General features: G+C 45.2%; 1 protein-coding gene across 2 annotated transcripts; it reads left to right on the forward strand.

The window, feature by feature from the left end:
• Positions 1–1167: 1167 nt before the first annotated feature.
• On the forward strand, positions 1168–20252 carry LOC137313998 (NACHT, LRR and PYD domains-containing protein 3-like). 2 transcript variants are annotated; one of them, XM_067979684.1, is made up of 8 exons: positions 1168–1187; positions 7997–8092; positions 10786–10952; positions 11269–11611; positions 14233–15970; positions 17518–17604; positions 17761–17931; positions 18118–20252. In XM_067979684.1, exons 4-8 carry the CDS (start codon positions 11566–11568, stop codon positions 18287–18289), a joined length of 2214 nt encoding a protein of 737 aa, XP_067835785.1. In that variant the 5' UTR covers positions 1168–1187; positions 7997–8092; positions 10786–10952; positions 11269–11565; the 3' UTR covers positions 18290–20252. The 2 variants fall into 2 exon arrangements, with proteins under 2 accessions (XP_067835785.1, XP_067835786.1); XM_067979685.1 differs by lacking the exon at positions 18118–20252 and having other exon boundaries at positions 17784–17899.
• Positions 20253–20527: the final 275 nt, after the last annotated feature.

A 20527-nucleotide genomic window follows, 5' to 3' on the forward strand; every position in this document is an offset into this window, starting at 1 on the left:
TCGGAATTATCACCACAATCTGTCCCTGGAATTGATCACAACAATCCCTCCCTTGGAATTATCACCACAATCTGTCCCCGGGATTGATCACAACAATCCGTCCCTCGGAATTATCACCACAATCCGTCCTCAAACACTTTCTCACTGCGGACACTTCCATCCCAGGGAAGGGATATTTATTCAAAAGCAAAACACTGCGGATGCTGGAAATCTGAATTAAAAACAGAAAATGCTGGAGAAGCTCAGCAAGTCATAGAGTCATAGAGTCATAGAGTTATACAGCACGGATAGAGGCCCTTCGGCCCATCGTGTCCGCGCCGGCCATCAAGCCCAGTCAGTCCGTATCTGAGGAGAAAGAAACAGAGTTAACGCTTAAGGTCGAAGACATTTCTTTAGAACTGGAAGGTGTGCAATGAGTTAAAGTTTTGAGCAAGTACAGAGCCAGGGCAAAGGGATATTTATAACTGTCTGAGAAACCCCCTGAAAATGAGGATAATCCAATCTTTTTACCGGCCACATCACATGAATAGTCCTTTCTGGATTTAACATTATAACGGGTGTATCTGCTGAATATTTACCATGATAAACGTAACTGGAGAATGTCAGTGCTCATTCCCCCAGTAACTGAGGTGATTGATGCTCAAGGATAGTTTAATTCGGCGGTTAAATGGTTAATGTCCTCACTTACAGAAACAGCCTCCCCCTCAGCTCACTGACAAGACACTGGCTCTTGGGTCCTGGGTTGAAAGCATAAAAACATCAGGGATTTTAGCAAACAATGTCCCAGATGGAAATGTAACAATTTCTTTCGAACCAAGTGTCTGTTTTACTGAACTTCCCTGAAACAAGAAGAGATAAATTTAAATGTACAACTGAATTTGTTCACAGTTGAAGTGGCAACGAACTGTCAAACCGGTTCGATTAGATTTCACCAGAAAGGCCGCTCCCTGTTCTCAAACAAACGAGGAATGTTTGAGTTGAAATCCATCCTGAGGTTTGACAGCAGCTTTCACACAGAGGGCGGAGTTCAGAATCTCACATCACAAGGTTCAGATCAAATTCACAATTCGTGATTTGCTAAAATAAAACAAGGAACTTCTACCTGATTAGTTGTAATGAAATAACAAGGATATAAGTTGCAAAATCTACACGGACATTGTGAGAGAGAAAATCCTTGCGGGATCAAGGTAAGTTAACGTAGCTTCTCAGAGTCATTTTGTGATTTTATTATCGTTTTCTCCCCTTCCTCTTTTTTTCTAAAGCCGATTTCCCGCTGTCAGATATGTTCCCCGGCGTGGGGAGCTCTGTATTCCTCGCGGGTGTAACAATTCACTAAGTTTTCGCTCGGACAGTGACTGAAGGCGGGCTATTTTACACCGGAGATTTCAGTCAGTGGCTCGTTGTGCGACTGGGTCAGTGGGGTGTGGGTGCGGGACTGTGTCAGTAGGGTGTGGGTGTGGGACTGTGTCAGTGGGGTGTGGGTGTGGGACTGTGTCAGTGGGGTGTCGGTGTGGGGCTGTGTCAGTGGGGTGTGGGTGTGGGACTGTGTCAGTGGGGTGTGGGTGTGGGACTGGGTCAGTGGGGTGTCGGTGTGAGACAGTGTCAGTGGGGTGTGGGACTGTGTCAGTGGGGTGTGGGTGTGGGACTGGGTCAGTGGGGTGTCGGTGTGGGACTGTGTCAGTGGGGTGTGGGTGTGGGACTGGGACAGTGGGGTGTCGGTGTGGGACTGTGTCAGTGGGGTGTGGGTGTGGGAAGGGTTCAGTGGGGTGTGGGACTGGGTCTGTTGGGTGCCGGTGTGGGGCAGAGTCAGTTGTGTTGTGTCGCTGTGGGACCCTCTTCTGGTCTCCACTAGTCTCCCCACAGACACAACATTATAAGAGCGGTTACAGGACAGAAAGTAGGAACGTGAACACTGGGGATTTACCATCCTGCCCATTTTAGAATTTGCAATTCAGTAAACAGAAGTTGAACCTGGGTCCGTCTAACTCCGGACGGATTTTTCCTGTAACACTGGCTCTTTTTACTCACTGGACCGTTTGGTGCCCGATACACTTTCATTTAGCTGATCAAAGGCGGGACCAGCTGTTCAGACCGAACACACAGTTCAGCTCAGTGAAGGGTTCACACATTCGCACTGTCCGATTATTGATCTCTGCCCAGCACCTGGAAAATCAGCCTCTGGTTACATGAGGCCGGACTGAACGCGAACCAGTCACAGGATAGGAGCAATTTCGGAGATAAAACGTGCCGGCGATTAATTACAACAATGAATTACTGTTTAATGCGGCAGGTAGCAACGGACGCGCATTCGGTGGGAAAATGGAGCAGGGACTTTTGTTTTTGCTAAAATAAGTTCATGTTAATGAGGAAGTTATTTGCCAAACTGACTCAACTGAAAAAAACAAAGGCCGCTCCCTTTAGACAGAAATAAACTTCAGGAATGTTTTCAATCGAAACTGATTCAGGGCTGAAACGATCTTTCAGACACATAGGAGGTTCCTGATCGTTAATCTTGGTAATTAGTGCAGTTACTTTTTATATCTACAGGTAGGAGGGTCCATCACTAATCTATATATAAAAAGTAACTCCACAAATTACCAACAGGGAGGAGAGTCCATCACTAATCATTATATAATAAGTAGCTCCTCAAATTACCAACAGCTCGGAGGGTCTATCACTAATCTATACATAAAAAGTAACGACACAAATTACCAACAGGTATTAGAGTCCAACAGATAGGAGGGTCCATCACTAAACTTTATATGAAAAGTAACGACACAAATTACCAACAGGTCGGAGGAAAAATCACTAATCTTTATATAAAAAGTAACTACACCAACTATGGACAGGTAGAATCGTCCATCACTAATCTTTATACAAAATGTAACGACATTAATCACCAACAGGAAAAAATCTTTCGATAAGATATAACTACTCTAATTACCAACAGGTTGGATGATGTCCGTGTGGCTGGGTCATTGGGCTATTGGTGTGGTACTGCCTCAGTGGGGTTTGGGCCTGGTCCAGTAGGGTGTCGGTGTGGGTCTGCATCGGTGGGTGTTGGTGTAGGTCTGGGTCAGTGGTGTGTGGGTGTGGGACTGGGTCAGTGGGGTGTCTGTTTGGGACTGGGACAGTGGGGTTTGGTGTGGGACTGGGTCAGTCTGGTGTCGGTGTGGAACTTGGTCATTGGACTATTGGTGTGGTACTGCCTCAGTGGGAATTGGGACTTGGTCAGTGGGGTGTCGGTGTGGGTCTGCATCGGTGGGTGTTGGTGTGGGTCTGGGTCAGTGGGGTGTGGGTGTGGGACTGGGTCAGTGGGGTGAGGGTGTGGGACTGGGTCAGTGGAGTGTGGGTGTGGGACTGGGTCAGTGTGGTGTGGGTATGGGACTGGGTCAGTGGGGTGTGGGTATGGGACTGGGTCAGTGGAGTGTGGGTGTGGGACTGGGTCAATGGGGTGTGGGTGTGGGACTGGGTCAGTGGGATGTGGGTGTAGGACTGGGTCAATGAGGTGTCGGTGTGGGACTGGGTCAGTGTGGTGTCGGTGTGGGACTGGGTCAGTGGGGTTTCGGTGTAAGACTGGGTCAGTGGGGTGCCTGTCCAGTCGTAGCCGGAGAACCTCCTTACATGGCTTCTCTGCTTCCGTACTGTGAACTCTGGGAGACCCCATGGATCTCACCTCACCCCTTCCTATTTCTCATCCACATGCTGCCCCTTGGAGACATTATATGAAGACAAGGGTTCAGCTTTCACATGTGCACTGGCAACACTCTGCTCGACATCTCCACCATCTCTCGGCCGATCCACTGCCTCTGCTTTTTCGCGCTGCTCGTCCAACATCCAGTCTTGGACGAGGGACACATTTCTCCAATTAAACATTGGGAAAAACGAAGACACCATCTTCAGACCCCGCCATGAATTCTGTTACTTCGCAAAACACACATACTAGTGGAGAATTCTGTTGTCGAACAGCAGTCATGCCGACCACTGAAATTCATGGTTTTATCGGAGATTCTAAAATCCCCAATGAGATTCCAAACATAAATTGTGTGAATTAGCTCACGGTTTAAAGTTATCGATTGATAACATTATAGCTTAGAGTTAATATTAGAACAGTGCTAAATTTCCTCACCTCCGAGAGTGCTCATTAGTGTTCATATTAGAACAGTGGTGAATCTCCTCACCTCCGACAGTGCTCATTAGTGTTAATATTAGAACAGTGGTAAATCTCCTGACCTCCTACAGTGCTCATTAGTGTTAGTATTAGAACAGGGGTAAATCACCGAAACTCCGACAGTGCTCATTAATGTTAATATTAGAACAGTGGTAAATCTCCTCACATTCTACATTGCTCATTGTGTTAATATTGGAGCAGAAGTAAATCTCCTCACTTCCTACGGTGCTCATTAGTGTTAATATTCGAACAGTGATAAATCTCCTCACATTCTACATTGCTCATTGTGTTAATATTGGAGCAGAAGTAAATCTCCTCACCTCCTACAGTGCTCATTCGTGTTAATATTAGAACAGTGTTAAATCTCCTCCCCTCGTACAGTGCTCATTGGTGTTAATATTAGAACAATGGTAAATCACCTCACCTCAGACATTGTTCATTTCTGTTAATATTAGAACAATGGTAAATCTCCTCACCTCCGACATTGTTCATTTCTGTTAATATTGGAACAATGGTAAATCACCTCACCTCAGACATTGTTCATTTCTGTTAATATTAGAACAATGGTAAATCTCCTCACCTCCGACATTGTTCATTTGTGTTAATATTAGAACAGTGGAAAATCTCCTAACCTCCTACAGAGGTCATTAGTGTTAATATCAGAACAGTGGTAAAACTCCGCACATTCTGCAGTACTCATTAGTGTTCATATTAGAACAGTGGTGAATCTCCTCACCTCCTATCGTGGTCATTAGTGTTAATATTGGAACAATGGTAAATCTCCTCACCTGCTACAGTGCTCATTAGTGTTAATATGTGAACAGTGGTAAATCCCCTCACCTCCTACAGTGCTAATTAGTGTTAATTTTACAACAGTAGTAAATCTCCTCACCTCCGACATTGTTGATTTGTGTTAATATTCGAAAAATGGTAAATCTCCTCACCTCCGACATTGTTCATTTGTGTTACTATTAGAACAGTGGTAAATCTCCTCACCTCCTACAGTGCTCATTAGTGTTAATAATGGAACAGTGGTAAATCTCCTCACCTCCTACTGTGCACATTAGTGTTAATATTGGAACAGTGGTAAATCTCCTCACCTCCTACAAATGTCATTAGTGTTAATATTGGAACAGTGGGAAATCACCTCACCTCCTACAGTGCTCATTAGTGTTAATATTAGAACAGTGGTAAATCTCCTCACCTCCTACAGAGCTCATTAGTGTTAATATTAGAACAGTGGTAAATCTCCTCACCTCCTACAGAGCTCATTAGTGTTAATATTAGAACATTGGTAAAACTCCGCACATTCTGCAGTGCTCATTAGTGTTAATATTAGAACAGTGGTAAATCTCCTCACCTCCTACAGTGCTCATTAGTGTTAATATTAGAACAGTGGTAAATCCCCTCACCTCCTACAGTGCTAATTAGTGTTAATTTTACAACAGTAGTAAATCTCCTCACCTCCGACATTGTTGATTTGTGTTAATATTCGAAAAATGGTAAATCTCCTCACCTCCGACATTGTTCATTTGTGTTACTATTAGAACAGTGGTAAATCTCCTCACCTCCTACAGTGCTCATTAGTGTTAATAATGGAACAGTGGTAAATCTCCTCACCTCCTACTGTGCACATTAGTGTTAATATTGGAACAGTGGTAAATCTCCTCACCTCCTACAAATGTCATTAGTGTTAATATTGGAACAGTGGGAAATCTCCTCACCTCCTACAGTGCTCATTAGTGTTAATATTAGAACAGTGGTAAATCTCCTCACCTCCTACAGAGCTCATTAGTGTTAATATTAGAACATTGGTAAAACTCCGCACATTCTGCAGTGCTCATTGGTGTTCATCTTAGAACAGTGGTAAATCTCCTCACCTCCTACAGTGCTCATTAGTGTTAATATTAGAACAGTGGTAAATCTCCTCACCTCCTACAGTGTTCATTAGTGTTAACATTAGAACAGTGGTAAATATCCTCACCTCCAACAGTATTCGTTAGTGTCAATATTGGAACAATGGTAAATCTCCTCACCAGCTCCAGTGCTCATTAGTGTTAATGTTAGAACACTGGTAAATCTCCTCACCTCCTACAGTGCTCTTTCTTGTTAATATTTGAACAGTGGTAAATCTCCTCACCTGCTCCAGTACTTATTTGCGTTAATATTAGAACAGTGGTAAATCTCCTCACCTCCTACAGTGCTCGTTAGTGTTAATATTGGAACAGTGGTAAATCTGCTCATCTCCTGCAGTGCTCATTAGAGTTAACATTGGAACAATGATAAATCTCCTCACCTCCTACAGTACTCATTAGCGTTAATATTTTTATTTTTTTATTTTTTTTATTCGTTCACGGGATGTGGGCGTCGCTGGCGAGGCCGGCATTTATTGCCCATCCCTAATTGCCCTCGAGAAGGTGGTGGTGAGCCGCCTTCTTGAACCGCTGCAGTCCGTGTGGTGACGGTTCTCCAACAGTGCTGTTAGGAAGGGAGTTCCAGGATTTTGACCCAGCGACAATGAAGGAACTGCGATATATTTCCAAGTCGGGATGGTGTGTGACTTGGAGGGGAACGTGCAGGTGGTGTTGTTCCCATGCGCCTGCTGCCCTTGTCCTTCTCGGTGGTAGAGGTCGCGGGTTTGGGAGGTGCTGTCGAAGAAGCCTTGGCGAGTTGCTGCAGTGCATCCTGTGGATGGTACACACTGCAGCCACAGTGCGCCGGTGGTGAAGGGAGTGAATGTTTAGGGTGGTGGATGGGGTGCCAATCAAGTGGGCTGCTTTATCTTGGATGGTGTCGAGCTTCTTGAGTGTTGTTGGAGCTGCACTCATCCAGGCAAGTGGAGAGTATTCCATCACACTCCTGACTTGTGCCTTGTAGATGGTGAACAGTGGTAAATCTCCTCACCTCCCACAGTGCTCATTAGTGTTAATATTAGAACAGTGGTAAATCTCCTCACCTCCCACAGTGCTCATTAATGTTAATATTAGAACAGTGGTAAATCTCCTCACCTCCCACAGTGCTCATTAGTGTTAATATTAGAACAGTGGTAAATCTCCTCACCTCCTACAGAGCTCATTAGTGTTAATATTAGAACAGTGGTAAATCTCCTCACCTCCTACAGTCTCATTAGTGTTAATATTAGAACAGTGGTAAATCTCCTCACCTCCTACGTGCTCATTTGTCAGGTACTGACTTCATGAGAAATATGTTTAATATATATATCCAATAGACGCACCAACCAGGACCCATCTCCATGAATTCACGGAGACTGTCACTGCCTATAGACACCAGAGGAATCACACCCAGCTGTATTTTGTGTATGTCGATAGATATCATATTCATCAAGTACCAGGATTTAATATCAAAACACAACCAGTCAAAAATATAAAACACTTCTGTGAATAAAATAATAAAACAGCGCCAGAAGTTAAAACCGAGTGAAGGGTCATTTAAATCATCAATGATCACCCCGCTCCATATTTCCCTCCAGAATATTCACTGTCTCAGGAATAAAGCTTTTCTGGCCTGCACTATGATTAAACCTAACGAATGGGCGCTCCGAGTGCAGAGTCTCTGCCGATGGGAGCCAGTCTGGAACTTGGATATTGTGATCAGCGGGACTCACTGGATTTCACTGGGCAGCTGTCTGTGTCACACCTGATGTGGAGTGTTGATCATCACACTCGGGAAATGCTCCATCCCAGAGCTAAAAGCTGTTGAACTGATGGCGGAGGAGAGACTTGGTATCATGTTTAACAAGGGAACGTTCTCCTGCTCATTTTAATATTGCTGCCTAACCTCCTATTAATATTGTATTGATTACAGTTCATCAGAACCTGGGAACGTCTGTCACAGCCTTGGCTGAAGCTTCAAACAGGGGAGAAAATCCAACACCCTCAACAAGAATGACAATGGACACAGGTAGGTTCACAGAATTCTTTAAAATTTCAATTGTGTCCTGACAAAAGCTCCAGATCACAAACAAGAAACTGCAGCTCACACAGGAAGAGGTAACAGCACAGACACTGTGTCGATAGCGGGAAGTGAGTGACCATCTAGAAGGACAGTGCAGTCACAGGTGGAGGGATCTCCTGAGTATTGTAACTGTCCAATAGATACCTGGTGTTGGGGACTGTAAGGTGGAGAGAGACAGTGAATCAGAGAATGGGCTTTCCGAGTAACAGTGTGAGACCGGGGAGCAGGGGGACACCCCGAGAAGGGCAGGTGGTTAGAGGCAAGTACGACACAGGAATAGGAGAACGATAATAGTGGAAGATTCTATTGTCACGGAACAGACAGACTCTTCTGCAGCCCTGAGCACGGCCCCAAATGGTAAGTTACCTCCCTGGTGTCAGAGGGAAGAACATCCTGGAACAGGTGGGACCATCTCTGGGAAGTAATGGAGAGCAGAAAATCGCCATGGTCGGAAACAATAACACGGATAGAAATACGTTTATCGAGGGAATATTGAGACTTAGCACTCGACTAAAAAACAAGGCTTAGAGTTGGCGATCTCTGGATTGTTTTCACTGGGCCGCTTAAAGGGGGAAATATGAGGCCGGTCAATGTGTGGCTGCAGGGCTGGAGCAGGAGGGAAGGGTTCACGGTCTTGGGGACTAGCGTGAGTTCAGGGAGAAGGGAAGGGACGGTCACGGTCTGAACCGACCAACAATGGTTTTACCGACTGGGTGAATGGAGCAGGAGGGCAGGGTTCACGGTCATGAGGACTGGAATGAGTTCAGGGAGAAGGGAAGGGACGGTCACGGTCTGAACCGACCAACAATGGTTTTACAGACTGGGTGAATGGAGCAGTGGGAGGGTTTCAGCTCATATGACTGGAGGGTGGGAAATCTCAGGTTCTGAGATTAGAGATTGGAATTAATAAAACTGTTGGACCAGTACAGAAGATTTATAAAATAGTGAAAAGTTATTAGCAGGAAAAAAGCAAGGTGGTGTTGAGAGATAAAGTCACTTGGTATTTTAAAAAAGCAAAGAAACGGAAACGGGTCAACATTCCAAAAAATCGGAGTTAGGTTTGTGTGTTATGTCTGTGAATATACAGATCATTCCAAAAACATTCGGAAAATCAGAAGCATCAGAGATGTGATCGAGTATCTGTAAGACAGGGCCTGAGGTTTCACAGGGTTCAGAGCGAAATGTTTCTGATTAAAACATTTTGAGGGGAGAGAAAAATAGTTCTGGACGCCAGTATTAATAAAAGTTTATAAGACAGAGTTAGAACAATAAAAAACTTGCATTTATAGCGCCTTTAATATTGAAAGACGATACAGGTTGCGTCAAGGTGCGATTATCAAACAAAATTTGACACCGAGACAAATAAGGAGATTTTCGGACGAATGACCAAAAGCTTGGGTAAAGTTGTCGGTTTTAAGGAGCGTCTTAAAGGAGAAGAGAGAGAAGGAGAGGTTTCGAAAATAAGGATGTTCCAGTGAACAATATTAAGATAGAATCCATATGAATGCAGTTAAGCAATAGGAAGGGAAATAGCACAATACTCGGTCGGTTTTGCAGGCCAGCAAGAAGTTGAGCTGAGATAGAGGGAGAACTGGGAGAAATTAGTTGTGGATGAAGGTTTGGGGAGATCAAAAAATATTTCCTTCAGTTTCTAAAAATGATGGTGGAATTGAAAATGTTGGTGTACGAGAGGACGATGTGGGACCATAGTTAGAGATAACTGTAGAGTAGGATTTGGATCTGAGAAACATCGCCGAGGTGGATAAATCACTGGGCCCAGAGATAACACACCCGAGGCTAATAAAGGAAGTCAGAGCGGAGATAGGATGGACTCTGATCACAATTTCTCAATCCTCGTTTGTTATCAAAAATATCCAGGTGGACTGAAGGAGCCCAAGTAATGTCTCTTTTAAAATAGGGAGAGAGGGCCAACGGGTAACTGGAGACCAACTAGTTTCCGTCAGTCGTCGGCAAACTCCTTAAATCTGTAATTCCAGGTCGAATTACTGAACATTTAGAGACACAGGGGATGATCAGGGGAGGCTGGAACGGATTCGCTGCAGACAAGTCGTATTTGACAAATCTGATACAGCTTTGTTGAGAGGTGACCATATAGATCGATGGAATGCAGCACATGCGGTGTATATGAGGGGCATAGATAAGGTCGATAGTCAAAATCTTTTCCCAAAGGTAGGGGAGTCTATAACGAGGGGGCACAGATTTAAGGTGAGAGGGGAGAGATACAAAAGGATCCAGAGGGGCAATTTTTTCACTCAAAGGGTGGTGAGTGTCTGGAACGAGCTGCCAGAGGCAGTAGTAGAGGCGGGTACAATTTTGTCTTTTAAAAAGCATTTGGACAGTTACATGGGGAAGATGGGTATCGAGGGATATGGGCCAAGTGCAGGCAATTGGGACTAGCTTAGTGGTATAAACTGGGCGACATGGACATGTTGGGCCGAAGGGCCTGTTTCCATGTTGTAACTTCTATGATTCTATGATTCTATGATTCTATATGGGTTTTCAGAAGGTGTTTGATAATGTGGCTCACAGGAGGCTTCAGCCATTTGGTATAAGAGGAAATGTAGCCGCCCGGAGAGAAAGTCGATAATGTGTTTAGTTTTCTCCATTTTTTTTCACAGATCCGAACACTGCAATCACTGAGTTCCTGACAAATTGCGACGATTACCAGCTGTTCCAGTTGACGAAATTCTACCGGGACAGACTGGAACAGGCGATTGAAGAAGTGGTGGACGGAGTCAGCTCGTTGTTAACGTACGAGAGGCATTTCAGTGGACAGGAACATCGGGTGAGTGGGAGGGACACAGAATGAGTTTGGATTGTTTCAACATCACAGAACGAAAAGGATATCAGATCTTAGAATCATAGAATGTGACAGAACAGAAACAGGCCAAATAGGAAAGAAATTGATCAAACTGAAAATACAGTGAATCTGAAGCAATGATACGAAGACGTGAAAATACCCAGTGGATCGGTCAGTGTCTGTGCAAAGGATAGGGGAACGGTTCGGGTGTAACTCTTGTGTGGACTGAAAACAAAAGGGAATCAGTTTTACTGGGACTGGGAAAAGGAGAGACCAATATATTCATTGTTATTCTTTACAGAAAGTCATTGATCTCGTGGAGAAGGGAAACAGGGCGGACAGTTCCAAACTTGTCCTAAATCTGGTGATGGAGAAAGGCTCTCGGGCCCGAAGGGTGATGTGGGAATCCTTTGTGAAAATGCACCATGTGGTACCAAAGTTGGACAAAATACTGAAAGAGATGCAGGAACTTGGTACAGTAAAATCAGACACTGAATTCAATTTCAGATTGAAACACTGCAGAATTTACGATAACATTACACAGATCTGATTTCATGAAAGCTCAATGATTTAAACAGGTCCTGATCCATTTGATTATATGAACATCGGACGAGGTTTATCTGAAATACCCAGTCACCTGAAAGGTAAGTGATGAAATGGAAATTTTAAACCGTTTATTTCACTTCTGAGAATCAGAATGTTTGACTGTAGACTTTTGTTTAGAGATTGTCGGAATCTGGGAATCCGAAATTGAAAGGCTGGAGGGAATAGAAATGAACCTCGTTTGAACTTGTCATCAACACCCAACTTTTCAAGTTCTAATTCATGCGGTTTCTGACATATTTTCTAAATATACAGAAGCTCCACTGTTGCACTTAATCCAGATGCTGATCACTATCACTTCTTAATTCTTATACTCAACTGACATTGTCCTGATACACTGTGAAATCCCATGGACACCTGGCAGGATCCTGATGCACTGTGAATCCCCATACAAAACTGGCAGGATCCTGATACACTGTGAATCCCCATACACAACTGTCAGGATCCTGATACACTGTGAATCCCCATACACATCTGGCAGGATCCCGATACACTGTGAATCCCCATACACACCTGGCAGCGACCCGGTACACTGTGAATCCCCATACACACCTGGCAGGATCCCGATACACTGTGACTCCCCATGCACACCTGGTAGCGACCCGATACACTGTGAAACCCCAAACACACCTGACCGGATCCTGATACACTGCAAAACCCCAAACACACCTGGCAGGATCCTGATACACTCTGAAACTACATATACATCTGGCAGGATCCTGATACACTGTGAATCCCCATACACATCTGGCAGAATCCTGATACCCTGTCAAACCCCATACACACCTGTAAGGATCCCAACACTGTGAAACCCAATACACACCTGGCAGGATCTTGATACACCGTGGATCCCCATACACACCTGTCAGGATCCTGATACAATGTGAATCCCAATACACACCTGTCAGGATCCTGATACACTGTGAATCCCAATGCACACCTGTCAGGATCCTGATACACTGTGAATCCCAATGCACACCTGTCAGGATCCTGATACACTGTGAATCCCAATACGCACCTCCTTCGTGCTGCCCAGACATTCTGGTTTTCATAATTGAAGAGCAGTGCCTTGAGCCAGATGTTACTGCCCCCCCCCCCCCTTGGAATCTCCCCACCACCAACTGGAAGGAAAGAGGTGGAGAAAAGCGAAACTTTAAAATGTTATCATTTCACAGCACAGAGCGAGACGCCAAAATGTTCGATCTGATCTGAGAAGTTCACACTTCCGAGATGTTCACACAAGGAAGTTATGGGCTGGCTCCCTAATGGCAGTGGAAGAGAGAACCTTATTTTACTCAAAGAATAGCCCTTTAACTCAGGGTCTTTTAAGACCTAATGTAATGACTAATGGAAACAGATTTAATTTCCCAAACCTTCATTGGAGGAATATCAGACCAAAATGAAACAACGGAGTATAATTACTGGGGAACAGTTGAAATGAACTGTGAATGTTTTCTGCTCTAACATTACACTGAGTGAAGTGAGCAACAGTTGTATTATTAATAATAATCGGTGATATGACAGGACTGTTATAAAAACACATTCAATTAATATACATAATAATTGCTGAAAAAGTGTTCACTATTTCTGAAACACAATACAACAGGAGAATGATTAGAGACAGGAAAAGACCATTTGGCCCAAATAAGCCTGTCCCTGTTAGAGAGATGACCCCACTTTTGCTTCCTCTCAGTGAATCCACAGAAACACGTTCAATTATCACTTCACCCCACTTACACTGTCCCTTTAGTGTCCTTCCCCGGTATCTGGTGCCTGCTTTCCAAAGCTTTGGGTGATTTCCCTTCGTATTTCTGACTTTCAATTTTCTCTGTTATTAATTATTTTGTTGATTGTGAGCCTGTTTCCTGCACTCATGTTCTGAATTCCATTAAAACATTTCAGAACCGAAGTTTCTCAGCCAAACAAAATACATTAATGCGCCACCCTTCCCTCAACGCAAACTCCGATATCTTAAATCATCTTTCTGATTCCCCACTGTACATTAAGAATGGCATCAAGATTTACTTGCTATCACGTGATATAGAACAACAGGTAATACCCCAGATAACTTATCCGAGTCCCGTTTCTGAAAGCTTCCCCTCCATCGAGGTTAAACAGTGGAACTTCTGTCCATTCACAGTCTGTCCCTCTCCCAGTGCCCACAATATCCCAGATAACCTGCCTGAGGTCTGATACAATAACAGTGGAACTTCTGTCCATTCATCGTCTGTCTCTGTCCCACTGATACGCAAAACCCTATTTACCATTTCCGCAGAAGGACAGCACCACTGACAGTTTCATAGATTGATCAAATGGAACCTCCACTGTCGTATAACCAGGATCATGTTAAGGTTTCTATCAGATGTCTCCAGTGCAGTTCAGGGCTGATAGGATTAATTATCAGAGCGAAAATATCACCTTCATCGAAATCTCCATGTTCAGTAAATATTAGAATCAAGTGAGGATTTGAAACTTTTCACAGCCCTTGTTCACTTTCAAGCGAGGTTTTCAGCAACTGAGTTTAATTTCCTGCTCGCACCTCAATTGAAGCTATGAATTCAATCTCGGAACATTTCACTGAATAGTAAAGTGATATTGAGAATTTGTTTTTATATCAATACAACTAACATTGAGAACCACTTTCTGTCTGTTCTCATTGAAGATGTTCAACAGAAACACAAGGAAACACTCCGGGTCCAAACTGAAACACTGAGAGTGAACACGATCCTAACAAAGGAGAAGGTTAAGATTTTCCAGCTGGTCAATCTATACACTGAACTAACGGTCATTTCCACTGTTCGTGATCGGACACTTGTAGAACATGAACTGCTGGCAAGAGGCCGAGACCATGAAGAGTGGAGAAAGAAACATCTCCGGAGAGAACTGGAAAAAATCCGAACTGATCAACTGTTCCAGAGCAGTTTTTCCCGGAGAAAATCCAAATCTGGGAGTTCAGCAGCAGTGAGCGGAGTCGCGGGGATTGGAAAAACAACAATGGTACAAAAGATTGTTCATGACTGGGCCACTGGGAAAGTATACCCACACTTTCAATTTGTTTTCAGCTTTAGGTTCCGGGATTTGAATGCTATTATCTGTAGAATAAACCTGAGGAATCTGATACTGGATCTGTATCCTTACTTTGGAAATATTCTGGGAGAACTCTGGAAGAACCCAGAGGGATTACTGTTTACATTCGATGGTTTAGATGAATTCAAGGACAGTATCAATTTTGCTGACAATCGGAGAAATACAGAACCTCAGTACATGTGCACAGATCCTGAAGACTGGTGTGAAGTGTCTGACATTGTGTACAGTTTATTACAGCACAAGCTGCTCCCAGGATGTTCAGTGCTAGTGACCAGCCGCCCCACTGCATTACATTTATTGGAAAAGGCTGAGATCAGTGTCTGGGCTGAAATCCTTGGATTTGTTGGTGAGGAACGGAAGGAATATTTCAACAAGTTTTTTGAAGATCAGTCGGTGGCAGCAGCTGTTTTCAATCATGTGGAGGAGAACGAGATCCTGTACACCATGTGTTACAACCCTTCCTACTGCTGGATCCTCGGTCTGTCACTGGGTCCCTTCTTCACACAAAGGGAAAGGAAACAGCAGCGTGTTCCCAAGACCATCACCCAACTATATTCCTACTATATTTACAACATTCTGAAAAACCATGGCCGAGAGATTGAATCCCCCCGTGATGTGTTACTGAAGATCGGTGAGATGGCTTTCACTGGGGTCTCCAAGAAGAAGATTGTGTTCAGAAATGGAGATTTGATCAAGTACAATCTGCAACCTTCCCAGTTCCTGTCTGGGTTCATGATGGAACTTTTGGAGAGAGATGATTCTGCCCAGAGTGTGGTTTACACATTCCCCCACCTCACCATCCAAGAGTTTGTAGCCGCACTCGCACAATTCCTGTCTCCATATCCAGGGAACATCCGGAAACTCCTCAGTGAAGCCCACAACAAGGAAGATGGGAGATTTGAGATATTTCTCCGTTTTGTTGTTGGTCTCTCCTCCTCACAGTCAGCTCGGCCCCTGGAGGAGTTTCTGGGTCCATTTCTTCATCAAACGATCTGCGGAGTGATTGACTGGGTGAAGGAGAAGGTTGAAGGACAGATTGGAAAGACAGAGCGTGAAACTGGGAAAAGGAACCTCCTGAACACATTCCACTACCTGTTTGAGTCTCAGAATAAAACACTGGCTCGGGTCACAGTGGGATCTGTGGAAACACTTACATTTCATGGATTGGGACTGACCACGATTGACTGTGCGGTGCTGTCTCATGTCATTGGACTCTGTGATACAATAAAACACCTCAATCTGGGGGGCTGCTCCATTCGGTGTGAAGGACTCCAGCGGCTGAGATCCGTACTGCACAAATGCCAGGTGTTGAGGTGAATGATTATTTGTCTCTAACTGTCAGGCCAATTGTAGAACAGTCACGGATTGTATTGCTGATCCGAAATGAAGGGAAACAAACAGTTCAGTTAAACCAGAGAGAAACAGATTCAACACAAATATGACAAATGATAAGAGGATCGGTTAGTAATTCCCTCAGGACTGGAGAATCTAAAATGGATCCTTGTGAACAATTCGGGATTTCACAATTTTTATCCGATCAGTAAATACAGGTCACTGAAAGAGTCTGATAATTTAATTGTAATAAATGATATTTATTGTTGTTTTTCTCACTGACTGAGATGCGTCCATTGAAGAGGCTCCTTCTCACTGTTACTTACAAGTAGATCGACACTAATTGCAGCAGTCTGTGTGTCGGAGCATCCCACCCTCTTACCGAGGTGTGGGGGCAAGTGACAGTCACCGGACTGTCAACGTGTGTTGGAGAGGGAAGCAGAAACACCAAACATTCAGTAACAAACAGCAAAACACAGCTTTCGGGCAGTCAACCGCCAGTGGGCGAGCTGAGCTTTCCCCGCAGGACGACGGTCCGTTATCTTAACTCATCAATGACACAGCCCTTCACACTCTCCAATACATCCACCATCTCTTCACCCAGCTGGCAGCACTCGTGCCTCTGAGTCAGAAGGTCGTGGATTCAGGCCCCTCGCTCATTAATCCAGGCCGACACTTCAGTGAGATTTGGGAACTAAAATCTGCCTTTGAAAAGGTTCCAATCTAACAGGTTGTGGGGTATTAGCCCAGGAGTACAGACACACACCGGCCAGCGGTGGGGCCTCACACACAGCGGGAGGCTCCTGGGTTAACCAGGGGGCAGTGAACCCGGGAATTTCCCATAATCTGCCCCCTGTGTGTGAGGCCCCGCTCGGGGAGGGAACTTCAGAAAAATCCCCATAAACTGTCGGGAACGTTGCGCCTGAAATAAATGTGGAGAGAATTTAATGGGAATAAAGTGAGAGACTCCCCTCCCCGATAAACTAGAAGTACAGGGACATTTAAAACTAGTAACAGGACAGAATAAACTCTCCTTGTTACATAAAATCCTGGGGGATGGATTTTACAGCAGCCTTTAGTGCCGTTTCACAATATAACTCACCCCGAGGTATGAAACAGATTAATATAATACTGCATAAAGTACAGGTAATCACCACTTTATTATTTAATTCAGGAAAATTGCCCCATTCCCATAAAATCTGGGATTTAAGAATCAGCAGAAATGAGGCAATTTCCCCAAACATGACGGGACCTCCAGGAGGGTGATTCTGATCATCAGGGAATGAGACCGGACTGAGGGACATTTGAAGGCTTCACACAGACAGCACTTTATTTAATAAATACATTTACTGACAGTCCCTGAATATATGGGGCGTTGGACAGAGTAAGATTCATTGTCAGCGACAGGGAAATCTAGTTATTAATTTCCTGAAGATACTACAGGAAACACTGAAAAATCAGAGAGAAATTGTGTCAGATCGGGGATTGGATTCAGTTTGGTTCTCACTCTCTGTCTGTTTGTGTTTAGACTGGCAGGAAATCAACTGGAAGATTCAGGAGTGAAACTATTGTCTGCGGCTCTGAGGAACCCGGACTGTAAAATACAGACACTGGAGTAAGTATCAGACTGTGTGAGATTGTGTTTGTAATAACTGGATGTCTAACACTGTACATTAATGTCAGTATAAGGAACAGTAATACAAATAAATACTGGGAATTTACTCTGATTCCTGTTATCTCTGCTCGTCTCTCTCCTCACTCTGATCTCTAGGTTATGGTACAACGGTCTCACAGCTTCTTGTGCCAATGATCTCTCCTCCGCTCTCAGTACAAACCGGTCACTGACGGTTCTGAACCTGGGTAATAATAAACTGGGAGATTCAGGAATGAAACTACTGTTTACGGCTCTGAGGAACCCGGACTGTAAAATACAGGAACTGCGGTAAGTATCAGATTGTGTGAGATTGTGTTTATAATAACTGGCTGTCTAACATTAAACATTATTATTAGTAAAATTAATAGTGTTACTAATAATGTACATTATTATTATTATTATCAGTAACAGTGTTATTAATAAACACTGGGGAATTACCCTGATTGCTGTTAATTCTCTCTCTCTGATCCCCAGTCTGGATGATGTCGGTCTCACAGATTCTTGTACCGAGGATCTCGTCTCCGCTCTCAGTACAAACCGGTCACTGACGGATCTGAACCTGGGATCAAACTCCTTCACAGACCGATCTGTCCCCGCTCTCCGCTCCCTCATACTGACCCGCAGGAGTCTGGAGCGGATCTGCTGAGTGTTTGTGTTAATGTTTAATGCAATAAATAAAATATCAGTGGGATTCAGTCCCTTTTATGGGTAATATTTCTCTGTAATTATTATTGAAATATTAACCCCAGTCTCCCCGTTATTTCCACTGTTGTTCAATCTGTTTATTTCCTGTTTAATCTTTAATCTGTTTCAGTCTGAGGGAGAATCAGTTCAGTCCAAACGGAAAGAGACACCTGGAGTCACTGCGGGAATCCAGACCCGGAATGAGAGTGGAAATATGAACATTTCAATTTATAACCATTCCTGGTCTCATGATATGAACATTTCAATTGAAACCATTCCTGGTCTCATTATATGAACATTTCAATTTATAACCATTCCTGGTCTCATTATATGAACATTTTTGGCCGATTCTCTGTCCCTCCCCTTTAACCGGCCGCGCTCCAGGTTCAAATCCGAACGGCCCTTTAACGGTTTCCAGCTCGAGCTGAGCGAGCGTCGTCTCCCGTTGTGACGTCAGAGGCCCAGCGACAGGGTCACGAGACTCAGTCACCCGGTCCCCCAGCGCTGATTCTGCCGGATATCCGGGACTGGATGGTCCCGAATGGGGCACTGGGTCAATGTACAGACAGGAAGGGCCCAGGGTGGGGCTCAGTCTGGGCTGCAGTGGGCCACTGCGTCAATGGACAGATAGGAAGGGCCCAGGGTGGGGCTCAGTCTGGGCTGCAGTGGGAAACTGGGTCAATGTACAGAGAGGAAGGGCCCAGGGTGGGGCTCAGTCTGGGCTGCAGTGGGACACTGGGTCAATGTACAGACAGGAAGGGCCCAGGGTGGGGCTCAGTCTGGGCTGCAGTGGGACACTGGGTCAATGTACAGACAGGAAGGGCCCAGGGTGGGGCTCAGTCTGGGCTGCAGTGGGAAACTGGGTCAATGTACAGACAGGAAGGGCCCAGGGTGGGGCTCAGTCTGGGCTGCAGTGGGACACTGGGTCAATGTACAGACAGGAAGGGCCCAGGGTGTGGCTCAGTCTGGGCTGCAGTGGGACACTGGGTCAATGTACAGACAGGAAGGGCCCAGGGTGGGGCTCAGTCTGGGCTGCAGTGGGACACTGGGTCAATGTACAGACAGGAAGGGCCCAGGGTGGGGCTCAGTCTGGGCTGCAGTGGGACACTGGGTCAATGTACAGACAGGAAGGGCCCAGGGTGGGGCTTAGTCTGGGCTGCAGTGGGACACTGGGTCAATGTACAGAGAGGAAGGGCCCAGGGTGGGGCTCAGTCTGGGCTGCAGTGGGACACTGGGTCAATGTACAGACAGGAAGGGCCCAGAGTGGGACTCAGTCTGGGCTGCAGTGGGACACTGGGTCAATGTACAGACAGGAAGGGCCCAGGGTGGGGCTCAGTCTGGGCTGCAGTGGGGCACTGGGTCAATGTACAGACAGGAAGGGCCCAGAGTGGGACTCAGTCTGGGCTGCAGTGGGACACTGGGTCAATGTACAGACAGGAAGGGCCCAGGGTGGGGCTCAGTCTGGGCTGCAGTGGGACACTGGGTCAATGTACAGACAGGAAGTGTGCAGGGTAAGATGTGTCCTTATGTGCAGTATGTGTCCCTCCCAGTGAGGAGTCAGACTCTGTAACAAGTGTCCCTTCAACCCTGCAAAATCTCTGCCCTCCTCCAATTCCGGTCGCTTGCACATCCCCCACTGTCATTGCTCCACCATTGGCGGCCGTGCCTTCAGCTGTCTGGGCCCTAAGCTCTGGAATTCCCTCCCTATACCTCTCCGCCTCTCTCTCCTCCTTTTAAAACTCTTCTGAAAACCTACCTTTTTGCCCAAGTTTTTGATCACTTGTCCTAATACCTCATTGTGTGGCTCGGTGTCACATGAATATCTCCTGTGAAGCGCCCTGTGTCGTTTTATTACTATAAAGGTGCAATATAAATGTAAGTTGTTGTCTGTGTGCTGTGTTAATAAAACTCCACCGTTTACTTCACCTCAGGCCTGGTCTCTTTTTTTGATGGTGTTCGTGTTCTAAAATATTGAATAAAAGATCCTGGAAATTCCATCCCTCTTCCTCCAAGCGGCATCGCAGACCTGACTGTTTGGTCCAGTGAACAGTGTGTGTGTGTGTGTGTGTGTGTCGGGGGGAGGGCTCTTACTCGGGAGGCTGGATATGCAGTTTACACAAAATGGTGAGAGGGACTGTGAGCAAAAGAGCTCAGCTGGGACCCCACAATCTGGCCTCCCGACATCCAACGCAAAATGGCC

The sequence above is a fragment of the Heptranchias perlo genome, unplaced genomic scaffold, assembly GCF_035084215.1.
Source record: "Heptranchias perlo isolate sHepPer1 unplaced genomic scaffold, sHepPer1.hap1 HAP1_SCAFFOLD_50, whole genome shotgun sequence".
NCBI classification, from domain to species: Eukaryota; Metazoa; Chordata; class Chondrichthyes; order Hexanchiformes; family Hexanchidae; genus Heptranchias; species Heptranchias perlo.

Excerpts from the sequence above, each read along its gene's own strand:
- LOC137313998 (XM_067979684.1), top strand. The coding sequence starts at position 11,566 with ATGAACATCGGACGAGGTTTATCTGAAATACCCAGTCACCTGAAAG. Across the intron at positions 17,605-17,760 it reads TGTAAAATACAGACACTGGA|GTTATGGTACAACGGTCTCA; the intron begins GTAAGTATCAGA and ends TCTGATCTCTAG. Across the intron at positions 17,932-18,117 it reads TGTAAAATACAGGAACTGCG|TCTGGATGATGTCGGTCTCA; the intron begins GTAAGTATCAGA and ends TCTGATCCCCAG.